The sequence below is a fragment of the Pteropus medius genome, unplaced genomic scaffold (genome assembly GCF_902729225.1).
Source record: "Pteropus medius unplaced genomic scaffold, Ma_sr-lr_union100, whole genome shotgun sequence".
NCBI classification, from domain to species: Eukaryota; Metazoa; Chordata; class Mammalia; order Chiroptera; family Pteropodidae; genus Pteropus; species Pteropus medius.
Window position 1 is genome coordinate 6,959,942 of NW_024349519.1, and position 20,750 is coordinate 6,980,691.

The window sequence follows — 20,750 nt, forward strand, 5'->3', positions numbered from 1 at the left end:
ACAGTTATTGTGGCTTATTTGAAGTTGAGAATGTGTTTAGAATACAATCTTGGACCAGAAATATGAGGCTATTTCTTTAAAGGAACATAATAAGATAATAGTTTAATTTAACTACATAATTCGTGCTTTAAATATTTTAACTTTGACTCAGATGAATTTTCCTTTTGTAAATGGTCCCTGATAATATTCTCACTATAATTTTCCATCTTTTGACTAGCTAACCTTGACTTCTATATCCCATGTTAAAGAAAACACATAATCTTTAATATTAGGCATTTATAAAAATTCTCACTTAATTTATAGAGAAATGCATACAATCAAATATGCTCTACAAAATACTTAATATACTGAATTTACTATTTTTTGCGATATCTTATTTTTCTCCTAATATCATTGCTATATTTAGCATAATTTATTATTCATTTTATCAATTTCAAATCTTTGTAAAATAAATTTTCTTCCAGAAAGAAGAGTAAAGAGATTTAAACATATGATAAAATTTCATATAATTGCATAATAATAAAAAGTATTCATTATTTTCTACTTCCAACTTTTCTCTATTAAATTGGTTCGCTTTATGTTTTAGGTTTCTCCTTGGATTACAATCTCTTTATAATCTTAGAATCACATATGCCAGCTCTTCATTTGCCATAAAAATTTTTATACTAAATACATAAGAACTTCTTATGTATTTTTATTTTTATTCATTCTTAACATTTTATCTTTAGATTTTATTGGCTTTCACATTTTAGAATATATTCTTTATGACTTTATATATTTTAAGAATTCTTTTTAGCTTTTATTTTAATCATAAAGAATATATTAGAAATCTGATATATGTGTCTTATACTTCTTAAGAGTCAATATGTGTTCTTAAGATACTTATGATCTCTTTTGAGACATTTTAATACATCAGCATTTCTTTTAGATAATCTTTTTATTTTTGCTAGTTTAACTTAAAAAAATATGTGTTGAATCAAAATGCTTTGCCAGGTTCTCTACAGAATAAAATATAATTATTTGCTTACAGTTACATAAGTAAAGAGTTATATACTACCTCATTCTAAAAAGATTTTGAGATAGTTTACAAAAATACATAAATTATGAGAAAGAAAAAAATAAGAAAATTGAAAAGGAGAAAAATAAGTTTAGAAAAATTGAGACAAAACTATGAGATAATGATACTAAAACAGCAACATCGACATCAATTAATGCTAATACTAATATTGCTATATTTATTAAGTGTCTATGTTGTTCAGGGACATTTAAAAAGTATTTGACATATATTTACATATTTTAAATTAAAATATGTAATGCTCTATATACTTGCTAGAAGTGTGTTGGAAATATGGCTCTGAGCTTTGACCAGGCAATGCAAATAGAGAAATAGATCAGTCATTAAGTTCACTATTCAAAAGATAAAAACAAGTAATGTGCTTATGAGAAGCCCATCTACTTCTGGTCATGAAACCGAGAATGGACGCAGGTTAAGAGATAGTCCAGCTGGGCAGGTACCAAGAATAACAATCCATAATGGATGCTAACACGGTCCTGGAAATTCAAAGTTTAGAAAAGTATGTTTACCAGAGGGGTTGTTTTTCCACCACCCCAAGTTCTTTTAAAGGAGAGTTCTGTATTGAAGGAAGATATTGATAACCTAGAGCATGTGTACATGGAGAATAAGGTTTCTATTAAATATACTCCAATAAGTAATATCTAAGCTTCCTATAGAGAAGAATAGATTTATCTAACCGTATGTATTTTGCTTTTTTGAGAGACAAGAGAGAAAGAGAGAGAGAGAGTCACAGCTGTGGTCATGTTGAGGAGATAAACTTTTCAAGAATTTAGAGAGAGTACTAGCCCTTCACATCCTTCCTCTGATGAGTTCTCATTCTCTACATTAAATTGTGTACAGGAATTTCAAGAATAGAATTTAATATTAAATGTTAAATTATTTTATTTAAATATTTATTGATTAGCATGGCACATGGTGCTCACTTCGCCAGGTTCAGTCCTATCTAAAAGAATTTTCAATCATGATTTCTTAAAAGGAGGGTACTGTGCACTATGGCAAAACATATCCTAACAATCATGCAATAATATAGTAGATCTTATAAAATTGTTTTTTGTTTCTTTTTGTTCTCCTTTTTATAATGTTCCTCAGTAGAAGCCAATAACATAATACCAAAATAAAACTCAATAAAAATTAATCCTATGAAGGTGCAAAATGATGTCTTCTGAAAACACAGCTCACTGAAGTTTTAGATTGTTCAATCTCTTGGGAACTGATGGGAACTGATGGAAGGGGTTATATCCATAGAACGTGCATTCTTTACAGGGGCAAATATGGCCCCCACAGAGAAGAAAATTGGTTCTTATGACGTAAAAAATTGAGATGTTACAATGGTTTTTGCATCTCCATATGGCTACAAACATAAACAGATATGTAGTATATCTGCAGTATAAAAATTTCATGGGTGGCAGCAGCTGCTAGGAAAAAATAATATATAAAAAGGCTTGTTAGGGAGGCAATAATGAAAAAAGGTTAAGAAACATTAATATAATCTCACAATCATGCTTTTGTTTGGAATTGGGTGGCAGAAGTTTAAGGTACATAAAAATAGGTTTTAATTTATTTATTTATTATAATAATAGTAAGAACTTATTTATCATTTACTGCTCACAATATAGTAGGTAATAACTTATTCATCACTACTCACATACAAGGCAGACACTATTATTCCCATTCTACATGTAAAGAATAGAATATACTCATGCTAGGTAATTAAGGCATATAAATAAAAATATAAGCACTTATATAGAAATATAGGCATCTTGATGAGAGGAGAAAATTTTACAGGAGGATCAATGGTAAGTCTGGATGGGAAGGGTTTAAGAACTGTTTAAGTTGGGGGGTGATTTGAAGGAATAAACCAAAAAGATAAAAATTAGAGGTCAGAAAATAGAATGCTTAAAATGAAAATTAAAATTTTTTTTAGTTATTAGTAATATCACGATTTGCAAGGATTCTTTATCTGTGTGTCATAGATGCATTAGCACTCTGTGAAACTGAGAATACTGAAAATAATACTTTCACAAACATAAAATATTATATATAGTTAAATGAAAACAAATTACACTAAAATACATTTATAAAAATATCAACAAAGCAAACACATGTTTATTAACACATTAAAATTGTGAGCTTATTAGCACATTGAATAATAAGAACTAAGATCAAGTCCAATAAATATACTTTTGAAGAAGCAATATTATAATAGCTGAAGTATTACATGAGAATATCTGTGATTGTAATTGGTGATGGTGATTTGTTGCTTAATGTAATTTTTTCTCATTTAAGTTTCAGGGACCCCTCAAGTTCTAATTTATATTCAAGTCTGTGAACCCTGTATAGATTGTGATCATGGGTAGGTGGCTGAGGCAAGGCAGAGGACAAGATCATTAGGAAAGAGGAATTATTCCATTTTCCATTTGGAAAAAAAAAGTGCAGCTTGCTACCAGCGTTAATTTAATTTTACATAAATATGCTCTTTAAGGCTAAAGAAAATCTGACTTGTTTTCATTGTGAAAATAAGATATAAAAACTGTTCTTGGAGTTATTTCTAAACAGAGCTTGTCTCTAAACCTAATATAACAGAAATGTATATGATGATCAGTATTTAATAATTTTTTTGTGTAGTAAATTTTAAAGCATGTAACAACACAAAGCAGAATATCTAGGATTTGACATTTTCAGTGATTGAGAATTACTATATTTTGTAAATAGAAATACCACTATGAAAAACAGAATGCTGTAAATAGAATGTCATTTGTTTCAAAGACTGTCGACATACTAGAGGGATAAGAAAAAATAATAAAAGCAAGATATTTTATGGAAAACTTTGGGATTAAGGTTAGAACTGTAATCTGTGAGTTATCTTGGGGTAAATGCTGCAGCAGTACGTGCCGTTGGCGAATATTCTCGAGGCAAATGGGAAGTGGAGGCCAGAGCATTGCTAGGATCAACTACACAGATGTTGATATCCATATAATTCACAACTTCCAGGCACATCTGGACTTTGAGGCATCTCCTATTGGCTAAGAATCTTGTTAAACTGGTCTCCTGCAATCTGTAACAATACTCTTGACTCCTTCTGAGTCTTCTGCAAACAACACCTTTCTCTCTTCCTGCTTCTAATGGCCATATGACAAAGGTTGGTGATTTGCTTCAGAGATGAAAGTCAATTATACAGGGCCTGGAGTGGTAGGTTATAGAAGAAAGACTACTGGCTGAAGAAATTCATGCTCTTGGAATAGGTTCTAAATGATTTATTTTCTCTTGGTCTGGCTCATTTTACAGAAGGTATCTGTACAAAGTGCTTCTGGAATATCATTTGCTTCACCAAATAGCTTTCATACTGTGAATAATCTACCGAGGGGCCTGGCTTCTAGCCACTATGGGACATACTTTGAGACCTAAACCTTCTTTCATAAATCACTAATGCTGGTCCCTAATGTAGTATCAAATGGACCATTTTAATATGTTGATATATCACTTTCTAGTTTAAGTGTTTTATACTCCCTCTTATTATAGCATTAAAGATTTCCAGATCTATGTGTGAGAAATTTCTAGGGCTTTATTTTTAACAATGACAAAATCATTTTCTTTTCTAAATGGTTTCAAATTTATGTTACAGTGGGTAAGTGTCAAATCTCAAGAGAGAAAATTTAAAACCCAACTCTCTCAGCACAGACAATTGTCTTTATATTTTCCTGAGGGGGTTACAAATTTCAATATAGCCTACAATGTTTCAAAAGAAAATTAATTTTGAAATGGTGTTTTGACGGTTGACGTATTTATCAATTAAAGATAACATAATTATTTTAATTCATTTATTTGTTGCTCTTATTTCAAGAGAGGATATAAACTAATAGCTTATGATTTGAGGGGAGGTACACCAATCTTCATATTCCTTCTTTAAGATTATAGAATATTTAAAATCTATTTGAGTGTACAAAACAGATATATTATTATAATGGTTATGCCACTAATATACCAACATTCATAAAAATGCAAAATTGAGCTTACTAATAATTAAAATTATACATACAAGATATGCCATTGTACATTATTCATTTTCTCATGAACAGTTTATTGATGCAAAATATTATGACCCATTATAAAATTTTTTGAAACTTTATAATGATATTCTACAGAGCTTGGTATTATGCAAACAAGGTGAAATAAACAGATTTAGTAAAACTGGAATTTTGTTGATAGGTAAAATTCAGAAAAATAAGGCCCATCTCTGAAGCAAAGTATTTTTCTTAGGACTATTGTTTCATTTTCTAAAACTTCTGCAATGTAATTACATTGTCTAAAAATGATAAATTTTCTTTATTTACAACTCCCTTTTCCAAAAAAAAAAAAAATTATACATAGGAGTCCCTTTTCATGCAAGGTTCTAATTTTAGTTCTATCAGCAATATTCTTTCCATACTCTACCCTCTTAGTATAACTTTATAAATTTAGAAGACTACCAAATGCAGCTCTTGAGCAAAAGGGCCTGTCTCATAGATATGAGTATTGTAGAGCATCTAATCTAAAATCTAAAACAAAGCAAAACATTTACAATTTTTTTTATGGCAGTAATGACTTAAACTGCTCTTTAAACATTCCTATTTCCTACTTTATTCTTTAATAGTGCTAGTGCCAAATATATATTTTTAAGGATAAACTTGTATTTACTGACATTGGATCAGAATTGTCACAACTTAATTTATTAAACGACCCTTGGTAACTTGTTCAATGTCATAAATCTTTGTTTTAATATTAGGATCCACATTGATGACCATCTCTTTCTACTTCAATTAAAAAAAAGAAAATTCTCCCTAAATGTTCTGCTTTTGAAGCTGTTTTTGTACCCTTCCCAAAACTTTTTATCCCTCTTTTTCTGCATTTTTATGAAACTGCTCTTTGACCTTGTTTCTTCTTCTTCTTCTGATTTCCATGTTTATTTACCTCATTATTTAACTTTGAATATTAAGCAGAAATCTTTTTTCTCTCTGCTTATTTGACCTTTTTTTTTTTTTTCAGATGTTCACTTCTCAATGAAAGTTTTCCCATTCTCAAATCGGTGGTAAATCTAAATCACTGTAAGCAACCACGGAAATGCCATTTTACTAGTTTAGAGGTAGACTCGTGGCCCGGTTTTGGACAACATGGGAAAGACATCCTGAGGGGCTTCTGGGAAAGGTCTTTCATTATAAAATAGAATTTCAAAAGAGACAGATCCCCTTCTTCCTTGGATACCACTGAGTCTGCATGCGATGATTCCTAGCATTCCTGCAGCCATCTTGCTACCATGAAGATGATGAGCCTGAGAATAAAACTGATTCTGAGACCTGCCAAGCTGAGAAAGAGGTTGGGGTGGGGGAACTGGTTCTTGATTATATTTTTGAGACACTGATTTCACTAAGTCCTAATGGTCATCTATCTCTCAAACAATTTTGAGTTGAGGGTTTGTTACTGACAGTTGAAAATATTTTAATAGATTCAAACTTTCTATTCAGCTATTTAAATTATTTTTCGACTAGGAGTAATGAGTCCTTGTTTCCCTTGATCTCTTACTATATTAATCATGTAATTTGCCAACTTTGGGCAACACAAACAACCATCTGCTATTTCCATTTCTGTATCCAGGCTGGTATGTTTTGCAGATAGTTATATAATTATGCCAACTGGTTCTCTGACAAATTTGTTATCTGACCTCAGCTGGTTTCTCAGTTTGCTAGATGATTTTTTAAAAAATCTATCTCCACCTGGTTGTCACCTGAATGGACATAGCATGAATAAGAATGTGAAAATTTGAACTAATTTATTTTTTCCAATCACCTATTTTCAGTAGATAATTCTGTTTGCCATTTCAGTAGATGATTCTGTTGGTCAATTTAAATTCTTAGAGTTATGCCAAGTCATCTTTCACACCCCTCATCAAATCACCAGAAAACATTGCTGGGTCTTCTTCCAAGTAAATCCTAATAACTACCTCTTACTTCTTCTGTCGTGACCACATAAGTCAATGCTGACTTTATCTCTTGCTTGGAAGGTCATCTTTTGGCTTCTGACTGTCCTCCCTGTTTCCAGAGATTCTGAGATTCTCCTCACCATTCATGAGATTTCTACTTCTTTCCAAAGAATAGCCAGAATGAGGCCTGCAAAATATAAATCTGATCATGTCACTTCCCTCCTTAAAATGCTTTGATGGCCTCCTATTACATTTAGAGTAAAATCCAAAGTCCTTAACCAGGACGTGTAAATCTTGTAGAGATTAAGATCCCAACTACTTCTCCAGCCTCATTATGCCCACTCTCCACATGGCTTGCTCAGCCCCACTCACACTGGTTTTCCAGGCTGTTCCTTGAATGCCTAAACATCCTCCTAGTGCAGGGCTTTCATATTGTTCTAGTAGAAACACTTTTCCTTTCAGATAGCCGTATGGACGATTCCTTCACTTCATTTGTTTCTCTTTTCTGCTGTTATCTCATCAGAGCAGGCTTTTCCTGTTATACTTATTGAAAACATTGGCCCTAGCCTTCTTCCATTACTCCACATCCACCTTGCCCTGCTTTATTGCTTTACCTTCTTCAGCTATCTTTAGATATTATTGCTGCCAAAGTATTACATATTGATTCATTTTTTGCCTCCTCCCTTTAGAGTGTAAGCTCTGGGGTTTTGCTTAAAGAAAGAAGACTTTCACCCATACTATTTTATGAAAGTTTTTCTCTTGAAATTACCAGCTTCATTATGGCTGAATTTTGTCCCCTCAAAATCCATGTGTTGAAGACCTGGCCCCCCAGTACCTTAGAATGTGACTTTATTTAGCGATAGTGTTTAATGATGTAATTAAGTTAAAATGCAGACATTAGGCAGTGCTCTTATTCAACCTGATTGGTATTCTTAAAGGAGGAGGAAATTAGGACACAGACACACAGAGGAAAGACCATGGGAAGAAACTTGGAGAAGACGATCAGCTACAAGCCGAAGATAGAGGCCTCAGAAGAAGCCAACCCTGCCAGCTTGATCTCGGACTTCTAGCATCCAGAATGATGAGAAAACAAATTCTACTTGTTTAAACCATCCAGTCTGTGGTACTTTGTTATGGCAGCCCCAGCCAACTAAGATAGAACTCTAAAATGCCAAATTCAATACCTTTCTTTACTTCACGATTTCTTCAATCCCCTTTTAACTTTTACAATTTTGAAATAAATTATGTGAATTTCTATATTTAAAAATGCAACTAAAGAACAAACAAAAAAACCACCTATATACTAACCAGTCAGGCAAAGAAATAACACTGTCACCACCGTATAAACTTCTTCCTGATTACCCCTTGTTCCCTGCCCTGCCACAAGGCAACACTGTACTGAATTTTAATTATCCTTTCTTGGGAAGTTTTATATGCCATATATGTACTTCTTTAAATATCACTTCATTACTTTTTGTGTTTGGAATTTCACTGTTTCTATTATTCTATGACTTTTTGTTTATGTACACCGATTATTTGAGAATTTTTTATTATGAAAATTCATTATTTTACAAAAATATAAACCATATTGACCTAGCATCAATGACATTTAAACACAAACTTGAAAAAATATTTGCTTCATATGTGGTATGAAAATATTATCATAAAATGAAAATAGCATAAAATTTTAAAGAAAGTTATTAATATTAAACAGAGAAAAGAATATAAACAGACCTTCATAGGAATGGAACTATATGCAGCTACTAACCATATTAATACATTCATCTCAGGAATAATTAAAAATAAAAATTATGAGATAGTATTTTTGCTTAATGAACAAAGATTTTTTGAATATTAAAATGCTATTAAAAATATGTTTAATGATAAAATGTAGGCATTGCTATTTAGATAGCAATTTGGCAACTGTCAAATATTTGCCAAGTCTTTGAAATGTCCTTCCCTTTAACACAATATTTTCACTTCTAGGAATCTTTTCTAAGAAAACAAAATTGGAAATTTAGAAAAAATGTCCATATACAATGATATCTATTATGATGTTATCATAATACTGAAAAAGAAAGATATGGAGAGTAACTAAAAATAGTAGCCACATTGTTACATGTGAGTGTTGGTAATCAAGTGATATTAATTATTATTTTCTATATCTTGGGTAAATCTCCCTTTCAGATGTTTTCATAATATGGCTTCAATATCTACAGGTTTTCTTATCTTATAATTTTAATATTGTTTCTAATAATATGAATTTCTATATCATGAAATCAATTTAGAAGTTGAGAGCCAATTTATTTTCTTTCATTTCATTTAACATCTCTCAGAAAATCCATGTTTAGCTGGATTCTTCTTGTTAGTTTTGATGGTTATCATGTAAACCTACTTATTTTTGGAGAAGATGTACTGTATTTTCATTTAGAATTTCAGCACCATTCCTCTTGCTCTCTATGCTCACCTTTCTATCTCTGGGGTAAAAATGTAAAAACTGCATTTCCTGGACTCTTTTGCCACTGAGAGGCATTAAGGGGAGAACTGGAAGGTCATAGAGAAGCAGAAGCACTGCTGCTCTAGCAGTGGTGGGCAAGACTGTGGGCCTCAAAGGATGTCAAAAGTAAGGTGATGCCACTGCCCCTGGGATTCTCCTGTGGACCCCCCACTTTGATGCTGCAGGCATATGGACAACTATAATTTTTTTGCTTTTCTCGAAATCAGTATTCACTCCGATAGCTTATAAAAAGATTTTTTAAAGACTCTAATACAATACTTGATTAAAATATCCAGAGATGTTATGTCTTTCATAAAAGATGTATTATCTTTTACTGATAGAAAAGAGAAATAAAGGGACTTTATAGCAAACTCTGGGTTGATCCTGTGATCTCAATTTCATTGGAAATTGGTTCAGTCATTATAGAATTGATAGGAGATCTATGCTCTATTAATTAAAGGTATTGGTATGTCTAAGGGCTGCTTGCAAAATGGTGAATTCCTCCTCATCACACTTTTTAAACTGAGGTTCAGAGAACATAAACCACGAATTTCCTGCAAAGGGTTCCAACCCTTGGGAAGGAGTCAAATATGATGATGGAGACACTTTCTTCCAGCAAGTTTATGAATCTTTGCTTTTCCCATATTTTTATCATTATCTCTAATGCTTTTCTAAAGGATGTATCTAAAGGATGTAATGTCTCCATATACATCCTTTAATAATTTATTCTGGAAAAGGTCTTGAAATTTGCTTTGTGTCTCAGAGCAGTAAGAAACTTAAATTATCCTCTAAATTGATTAATCTGCTTGTTCTGCTTGGGTCTCAGACTTCCTAACTTCTCACCAGTTCCACCAACTCCCCTTTCCTTGCACTTCAATGTTTTCTCTACACTACAGAAAAAATTATCTTAAATCAGATTGTATCACTCATCTCCTGAAAGCACATCAATATTTTCCCATTGAACAAAGAACAAAGTAAAACCTCTGGCAAACGCCTTTATAAATGGGGTGGGGGACAGAGTTAGAATGAGAGCGGAATGATATGAGTCTGAGATATAATCCAGACCAGATCGTTCGTGGCTTTTGCCCTTTCTGTCTCTCCAACTCATCCCACACCACTACGCACTGGTTGCACTGGCCCCCTTTCAGCTTCTTGAACATGACAAGCTCTTTCTTGCAATTCCTTGTACCTAGGACTCTTATCCCCACTTCTGTGATATGGCTAGTTCCTTTCCTTTAGATTTCAAGCTAAACATCACCTCGGTAGAGAAGCCTGACCTGACTATTCTATTCAAATCAGTTCTGCCTCTTTTATTCTCTATATTAGCTACTATTTTTTTCCATATAAACCTTAATAAACCTATATATAAATAAATTTTATTATTTGGTGATAATTCTTTACTTTCCTGATATCCACTAGAATGCAAACTTCAGGAGAACTTGCCGATTATTGTAACCAATAAATTAGCAGAATGCTTGGCATATTGTAGGTGTTCAGTAGATTTTTATTGAATGAATCACTTTTCTAGAGAGTGAAAGTCTTAGGAAAATGTGTAATTTTTTAAGAGTAAGATTTATTTAGCAGAAGAAAAACTATTTTTACAGTATAATACTAAAGCATAGCTCCAGATACTGACTATATTTCATAAACCAAAATTATTTTGGTAGTAAATAAATGGAAGATTATCTTTAATTTCTCTTTCTATTCTTATATTCCACTGAGAAATTTTCCAATCGAATTATTTTTGAGTAAATGAACACAAAATAATATGTTGGAACCGTTGTGTGAACTTACTAGTAGCTAAAAGAAACCTTGGGGAAGAGTCAGAAAAAAACAAGTTAGTTTAGATGCAGAGGTGCTATCTATGGCCTGACAAAGTTATACAATTTGCTTTTAGAACTAGAGCTCAAAGTTTCTAAAAGATAAGCAAGACTCTTAGAATTCCCCATATACTCAACTCCTTGAGCAAACCTGGGTCATTCACAATTACATTAACAATGATCAGGGCAGTGGGTCACCACTGAAAGTTAAATTTAGAGATGTACAAGATATTACTTTATTAAGGTATTTCTCCTCTGTTTCATGCTTATTATAAAACTAGCACTGTTAAGTACAGCCATACAGTTGGAAAATGATTTGAGTGGATAGTCGTGATTCAAGGTTAATGAAAGAAATATATACATTAAAGGTAATTTTAAATGGAAGCTATTTGTCAGCCTAGAAATATACAGGGTATATTCATCCACTTAAACTCAAATTAATCCCACTCGATGTGTAGTAAAGGAAAATAAAATATTTGGTTATTTCAAAATGGTTGGAGAGATAGCATTTCCTTAGAGACAATATCTGTGCCATAATTACAAAAAAAAATTTTTTAATTGTGATGATGAACTTATAAGAATGGTATTTACCTGTCGTATAATATACCATTTCAAATTTTCAGATTAACAGTAAATTTATTCATGGCAATCTATTTTTCCCAAATGATGAAGGACATTTACAAAGTTACAGATATGGGGATCACTGAATTGTAATGCATCCTGTCCCTAAAGAAGGGGGGGTAAAGTAAACCTAAGACTACCATGTATATTATTACCATCTCCTTATATATAAGGCTATTACAAGATTAGAAACTCTAAACAATTCTGGTTTTTGAAAATGCTTACAGAGGAGATATCTGCAAATTTGGTTACATTAATATCACATTTTTAATCCAATAGCATATGAATTAAATCTAAATATCCCAACTATCCTCTTGTTCCTTTTATACTGTACTACTTAGGTACAAGAGAGGGGAACATGTGAGTAATGGAGTTAAATAACTAAAGGTTCCACCTAAAAAATGGCTTTCTGTCTTTTCTTCTTCCGCTACTGGGCAGAAGAGAGCAAAGTAAAAAACAAAATGTGTTTTTCATCAGTGTTTAAGTCAGCGGCTTTCGTTATATATATATAACTTAATAGCTTGGAGTTACTAAAAATAGTATGTTAACTGTTTGGATTGCATCATCTGTGGTAACATCAGAATAAATTATAGATTTATTAGAAGACATAAAGTCAACAAAATGAATATATAGCAACTTTAAATCAAATGGAAAAGATGCCTTGTTCTTGTGGAACCTACCCTAGACTTCACCACTGCCCTCTTTCCAGGCCAGACTATCGTCGTCTTTAATCGGTCTATGATGATAACCTTGTAATTCATCTTCTTACATCTTACTCTTCTATATATATATTTTCCACAATCACCAAAGTGATTTTTTTAAGTGCAAATATCTGATTATGTTATTTCTACCTTAAAGGTTTCAAATGACTACTTCTTGTTCTTAGGAAGGAGTCCAGACTCTAAAATGTTCTTAAAAGTCTTCCTTTATTTGACTGAGTTATCTGTAGTCTGTTTAAAACCAAAAAAAAAAAAAAAAAAAGTTCAAAATATACATATTCACTCATAAATAATGAAATATATGCTTGTCTGTGGATGTTTATTTATGATCAAAGATTCTTGTTAATCTATATTCTAAAATTTATAATGAATATGTAATAGGTCAAATTAGCTTATTAACATTTTTATTCAAAATTTTGTGGCTATTTTCACATTATTATTAATTTAGCTCACAATAATGTAGAAAAACAAAAGGTTCTTAAAAGACAATATTGAACTTATTAGAGATAGAATGAGTGTGATGAAATATCTGCAGTGTTACATTTGCCTCGATGTGAACTGTAAACATCTGGTAGGGAATAATTTATTAAGACAGCAGATAACAGTGTTCATGTCAGAGAGGAGTGCAGTTACAGATTACCATGTTTAAAACATTTTCTAGAATATCTCTTACATGAAGTCTTAATTTTAGAATCAACTAGCATAATACAAATCATGTGCTTAATGAGAAGTGTATCAACATTCTAGAAATCTAAACTATAGTTTAAGTTGCCTAAATTTTTCTTTTAACTAAATTTTACTCTATATGGAAGTCATCGATGTCTTAAACAAGCATTTGTTAAAACGCTATTCTGTGACAGATATGTACTCTAGGTGCTGGGTATCCAAAGGTTGAACAAAGCAGAAAGAGCTTGCTGCCATGGAACTTACATTCAGGTAATGACAAAGACTGACAATCTACAGTATAAAGTAATAAGAAAGATAATTTTAAATAGTTATAAATATTACAAAGAAAATAAAAGTGATGTGATATGACAAAAAATTAGAATAGGAGGTTCTTTTACCTTGGTTGCCATATAATTTTTTCCTAAGGAAGTAACATCTGAGCAGAAACAAAAATGATAATGAACCTGTCATGCCAAGATCCAGAGAATTTCAGGCAGCAGCAAGAACAAGTATAGATGCTTCAAGGTAGAAATAATATTGGTATGTTCAAGAAGAGAAAGAGGTTAATGGGGCCAGGGAGAAATCACTTACTTGAGGTGAGAGAGTGTGACAGAGCCAGATTATACAGGGCACTGTAAGTCATGGTAAGAAATTTAGATGTTATTCTGTAGGATGTCTTTCTAAGAGGAGAGTTATGTGATTTGACTTATGTTTTAAAAAATCCCTCTGGCTGCTGCATAGAGAATGGACTATAGGAAGCCAAAATTGGAAGCCCAGAAAAATTTTAGAATTTCAGGAGGGCCAGTGGGGAAGATTGTGATGTGGGTTCAGAGGGATGTGGAAATATAAATGGTAGCACATTTTAAGTGTGTGAACTGTGCCTAACATATTGCAGGCAATTAAAGGATATTTATTAAATAAATGAATGGACAAAATAATGCATATAGACATTAATTGAGCAATGTTTCATATTCATGGCTACATATTTTAGGCATGAAAACTGAAATGAAAGAATCAGGAGTCTTTTAAATTTCTAAGAAAGCCTAAAATTTCCATTTGTATTTACATGATTTTATCATTACATGTAATTTAAATAATTTGCAAATAAATCCAAACTTACATAAGAAAATTTTAGAATGATATTATTCACCAAACATCTGATACTTTCTGTTAATTCTAGGTTTTTTTTTTTTTTGTACGATATGTTCAGACTAAGAGATAAGTAACAAAATTCTGAATAAATAATATTGTCTGTTAGTTGGCAAAAAAAAAAAGAGAAAACCATTCTGAGTATGTTTGCAGTTTCTAAAAGAGCATACATTGTTTTCTGCTTGGGCTCTTTATACTAGGATGTCAGATTATAATGGTGGTGTGTTCTACGTAGCTGGTCCAAGAGCCAATTGTTAAATTTTCAAGAAATTTATGAGTGAGTTGTTTAAAACAATGTTATTAAAATTTAAATTATAAAATCTTATTGATTAAATAAAAAGTTTAAAACAAAGGTAATAAATTCCCAAACTCATCACTTCCTAATTATTTTACTATATTTTAATGTCATCAATGCTTTTGAGGTTACACCTATTGCATCTGTATGGTGGTGATACTATACAATGATACGCTACTGAGCATCTCTTCCAGTTCCACATTTATGGATATCATGTGGGAAGTTTGAAATCAAACATGACGAAAATATTTATACTGCAGAAATTGGCAAACGCTATAAACCAAGGCTTCCTCCCACCTCAGGAGAGTCAGCTGCTAAACATTTATCAGCATACTACTAATTATAACTATATTGATGTAAATGTTCCTGCTACAGCGTCTCTAGCTACAAATCCCTGTTCTTTAAATCCCAGAAACTACGTTTTGCTTCATATAAGGAATGACTAAAGGGTAAAGAAATGAATGAGCATGGCTTCTAGACAGGGAAGGTCAGTGTTCAAAAGTAATATACCTAATTCTGTTGCATTTTACCGCTCTCCAAATAATATGTACATTTCCTTCTGATTTCCTTTTGTGAAACAGTCCTAAGTGTGAAACTATTAAAGTAGTGTGTTATCAAAGCGCAGAACTTAGAAAATGATTAAAAATATATAAATATGCCATTTTTCCTATCAAATTAGTAATGACTAAGAAGAGAATAGTATAGCAGTGTAGTGAGAAATGCACTCATATACAATGATAACAGGAACATAAATTACTATTTTAAAAGACATTTGGCAATATAAACATAAAACACTTTATCTCATTATTTAAATTTAACTTGCAGAAAGATTAATTCATAAAAATGTATTCAAATAGTATTACGATAGAAAAAATTGGAATAGGTAGATAAATCCTATACATTTATTTGAGAGATCATTATGCATAATTTTAAATAAAGTTTATAAACTTTTAATGACAAGGACTATTCATGTAACATAATTGCTAAAAGTAGATATAACATGATATATTTACAGAAACTAAAACATTAAATGATGTATGCATACAGGGTAACTAGAAGTAAATTCTACTGAAGTAGTTAATTTAGGATGTTTGGAATATGACTGATTTTTTTTCTTTCAGATTTTGTAATTTCTAAATTTTCTAAAAGACAAAATAATATTTAAACTAAAAATGTTTCAACGTAAATAATTTAAATTCATGAGAAAGCCTAAAATTTTAATTTGTATTTATATGCTTTTCTCATTATAATAATGCATAGTTTGCAAATAAATCAAAATTTAAATTAAAAAATTATAAAATGGTACTATTCACCAAATATCTAATATTTCCTAATGTTTCTTTATGCAGTTATGGCCAGACTGAAAACTATGGCATTACTTTAAAGGATATTTTATTAATTTAATACACAAATATTCATTATTTAGCTATAAATCACCAATTTCTTTTTCCAGAATCAATTATTCCCATCTTTGCTTTAATATCTTCTAGTATTTGGGAGTCCCATAAAATTTTCAAAATAACATAAAATTTAATTCTTTATAATTAAACTATTTCATACATACAGGGTGAGAAAAAGCATCAAAATTTAAACAAATAATATAGTTCTACAAATCCAAAAAAGGAAAGAAATCACTGCCTTAAATGTTTATTTTGAATTAACCAATGCTGTGAGCAATGATTAGAGTTTGCAGAGAAAGAACAGATATGCTGAGGTAAAGAAAGGAAGATGATAAAGGGGCTGTCATTTACTTTTTTCTATTTTTTCACTATATATAATATATGTAGAACAAGGAAAAGGAGGCTAGAAGAATGCTAATTTAATTTATTTTTGATATAAGAGAAATTTGGATATTATTATCTAATGGTCTAGTATTATGTGCCATTTCAATTCATTATGGTATTTTAATTATGCTTCAATGTGCACATAATGATCAACAAGTATGTGGTTTGCTGCAAACTTACTTTTGTGTCTCATAAGGGAAGAAACTAAGTTTCAGGGCATTCTCGACATTTCAAATCTATATAGCAAAATGTCAATATTGGTGTGAACGTCAGTCCTACCTTTACTTTTGGGAATCTGTATGGCCTAGAACTTACAAGTGCTTAATTGAAATGTGTTTTAAATGACTGGCTTACCTGAAATTTTGACTTGAGACACTACTCCATCTCCTCCATCACTGTGTGCACGAACTTCTACAACATACTCTCCATCCCTGGGAATTGGAACTTCTATGGAGTGTTTATGAGTTGAATACAGTTTGCCATCATGCTGGCCATCAGGTCTATAGAGTATCTTAAAAAGTCCCAAAATATGTATATTTAATAAAGTGGTAATAATAAGCCAATACTCTAACACTAAAACCAGAATGTATTCTTACATTTTATTAATAAAATAAATCCTAGGTAGCTATGTATAATAATTGCTAGAAAATTAATGTTATTTTTAATTCACAGAAATCAATTTCATCTATTTTTCAGGGTGATCCAAGAGGAGGTACCTTAAGCACCTGAATTTTATTTTTTTGAGATGATCTAAAATAGAGGGAAAATGTGTTTTTTTTAAATAATATAATAATAAGTATAAAATGAGGGGTTTTCAATATGTTGAAGTAGTCTAAAAAATTGCTTCACAATTAAAACATTTTTCACAGTATTCCTAAAATTTGGTATATGATGAAAAATGTGATAAGATGTGATATAGAGAATATACAGAAATCATATATTTTCCTTTTTTATTCATTTATAGAAGACAACTCAATACATCAGAGTTCGTTGTGTACGGGTGACACTATCTTAATCATTGCCAAACAAAAATGGCTTCTATCTGTTTCTGTTCTTTAGGTACTGATTCTTCTAACAACTTTGTACTTTAAAGCAGTTATTCTATCTATCCTGCTCACCTGCTATAACATTTCCTAGACTTCACTGAATATCTTTTCTCATTTCGAAATTATCATGGCATTGCATCATCTGAGTCTGCTATACAGCTAGAATAAGAAAGCTGAATGGGTTTTGTTGAAACACCAAAAAGTCTCAACATCAATTACTGTTTTTAAGAGTGAGGCTTATGTGGGGAATAATCTAGCAATCTTTTATCTACCTTATATCCTGTCACCGTAGATTCATTTGATAGTGCGACCACATGATCCCAGGTAATTATGTAACGTGAACCAGACCTTACGGAACTGGTGATCTTTGGCGGCTGGCTTGGAGCTGTGAAAAGTAATAACATGTAAGTGACTATCACTATACCCAACTTCGGTTCTGCAAGCTGCATCACATTAGTAATTGTAATGCTGATGATAATGTACCTTCGTCATGATAGAATTAATAGGTAGTTTCTGACAAGTCTAAAATGCAAATGTTGAGACTCACGTGCTTTCTTGGTGAAGGTCTCAATCATCTCACTGGGAGGTCCACACCCTGCACTATTGCAGGCCCTGACTTCCACAGAGTACTGGGTATCAGGCAGAAGGTTCTCCAGCCTGGCCGAGTACTCTTGGCTGTTGACTTGAACTCTGTGTGCAGCTGCTTCTTTGTCATGGACAGACCAGTAGCGAATCTGCAAACATTCAAGTTGAGTAATATTTTGTCATGATTCAGACACTTTAGTTGTGAAAAGTTCTTTTCATCTGACTCTATCACCCTTGATGTTGACTGAACATTATATTCTTACATATTTCTTAATGCTACTTACACTTCTATCAGTCTTGGACTATAAAGGAGTATAATGCATATGTGATTAAAGCTGTTGAAGGCAAATCAAAGTCTCACGTTTGCCTGAAATATGAAATAGTCTTACTGATAAAAAAGAGGAATAAAAATCAAAAATCTCTGAATAAGGTTTACCTTCAAAATATGTAACTGTTGTCTTGAAAAATTTGTCACAAACATTTTTATCATCTATCTCCTAATTTCCTGATTTATTTCTGTTTACATAATTTCAAATTTGTTATGAGCCACTGATAAAGCAGTCTGACAGAAATACAATGTTGCTTGACAAAAATGGCATCATGTGGCCTAGAATACACCAGTGTAATAACTTTCTGCTATCTCATTTTGGGAGCATGTATATATTATTTACTTTGAACCTATATAGAGGCCAGATATTTAAAATATTATATTCAATAACTTGATTAGTTGTAGAAATTATTTACCTTTAAAATATTTTTTTAAAATTTTATCCATGTTATGAATAGAAATAATTGCTTTTAACAACCAAAGTGTCAATGATAGCCTTCCTTGTCTCTTAAAGTTTAAGTAAATGCTATAAATTATAATTTTCATTCTTCAAATAATGCTATTTCTTTGGTCAGAATTCTGTAATTATATCTAAGGTATATGTAAAAGGAAAGAAATGTTTCTAAGTATACTAGTATTTGACAGATTTTAAATGCCTTGTCTATAAAATATTGGAATTTTAATTTTACAATTAACCAAAGTGCCTCACAAATAATATTTAACATTTATATAATCTTGAACTTTTTGTTTACATAAAACACCTATGAAACCATTATAAAATGGAATTGGATGGCTCAAACTCACTTGGTTACAAACTAAGATTATATATAGAATGAGCACATTTTAGAACAAAGACTAGTTATTAATTGCATATTGGTTTCCTTTGCAATATTATTCTTTACTGTGCTCATTTTTCTGATAACAATAATATATTTCCTTATGGTTTTCATAGACTCTCTTCACTATTTCTATCATCTGACCAGAAGGATGGCCTCAGAACCGAGGAAGTAGAAGCAACTCCGAAAGCAGAACTCAGTTGGCAGAGAAAAGACTTTCTAAGAACGGGGCCCTCCTAGAGAAGGCATGAGTTTCCAGGTGTTGGATGTGTTTAGGAAGTGATTACATTCATTTGAGAAGAATTTTAGTGGGCATTTGAACTAGGTAACATGTAAGGCCTCTTCCACTGCTTGACTAAAGGGAAATAAAATGAACATTTGAATTCTAATAAAATGTCAGTCACTGCATTAGGATCATCCACACACTATCTTCTCAACAAACCTAGAATGGTAGTATTTACTGTGTTTTACAGCAATCAAAACTGAGATTTATGCATTTTTATATCTGTGCTTGTTGACTGAAAGCATATATCACATTTAAAATTTTTCATTCCATTATAACAACTTTTCACTCCAGTTTGAGATGCTTTTAAACTAGATTAATATAATAAAAGCCATTTCTAAACAAACAAACAAACAAAAACAAACAAAAAAAACCACCTATATACTAAAATGAGGAATTACAATGATAAAATTTTCCTGCTATCTCACTCAAAATTCCATTAGGCATTTTGACAATATGAAAAGAAAGAACAACACTTTCATTAATTTAATCTCTGCACTTATATCCTAAATTACCAATTTCATCTGACTTTGTCACACTATCTCCATTAAAATTCACAATAAATTAAAGCAATGACTTAGATATTCTTAGCTAAGTAACTAGAGAGCAGAAAGAATTTATAGAGTATGCCAAACAGTCCCTGATTTCCTTATTTTAGAATATGAGAGCCATATGACATTTTTATCATATACTTAACCTTTACAAATGAAAAGTCTTATGCAAAATGATTTGATTGAATAATCAGTCTCTTTAACTTAAAACATATGTTTACATATGACTTACAACATTTACAAAGAATTCTAAAATAAGTAGTAGATGGATATATGTAAAACATAGCATCATCCTTTTTATCTGAACTAGCCACTGGCCACACACTTGAAATTCATTTTCAAATAGATGATAAATTGGGGCTATTGCATCTCGATCCTCTCTTTCAGTTCCCACTGTGGTGAAGCACTGACATTCATTTGTGAGAAAATTGCTTGGAGTGAAGGATGCAATCTGTAGCTATGGAGCAGAACAAATGTATTGCTTTTGATTAATCACCAGGGAGACCAAAGGAGAACCAGGATGAATTAGTGAAAATGGATTA

The 20,750-nt window shown here is 31.5% G+C and overlaps 1 protein-coding gene across 2 annotated transcripts in view; it reads right to left on the reverse strand.

Annotated features, from left to right (window-relative positions):
- Nucleotides 1–20,750, reverse strand: part of CNTN1 (contactin 1) — a 271,156-nt gene that overhangs the window by 14,585 nt on the left and 235,821 nt on the right. Inside the window, exons 22-25 of one of the 2 annotated variants that reach the window (XM_039882304.1) lie at nt 18,173–18,359; nt 17,898–18,010; nt 16,934–17,090; nt 12,889–12,916 (exon numbers count right to left, since the gene is read on the reverse strand). In XM_039882304.1, coding sequence (XP_039738238.1) covers nt 12,906–12,916; nt 16,934–17,090; nt 17,898–18,010; nt 18,173–18,359 — 468 coding nt within the window. In that variant the 3' untranslated portion in view covers nt 12,889–12,905. Of the gene's footprint in view, nt 1–12,888; nt 12,917–16,933; nt 17,091–17,897; nt 18,011–18,172; nt 18,360–20,750 lie in introns of those variants that run through there. The other variant, XM_039882303.1, reaches the window with a different exon arrangement.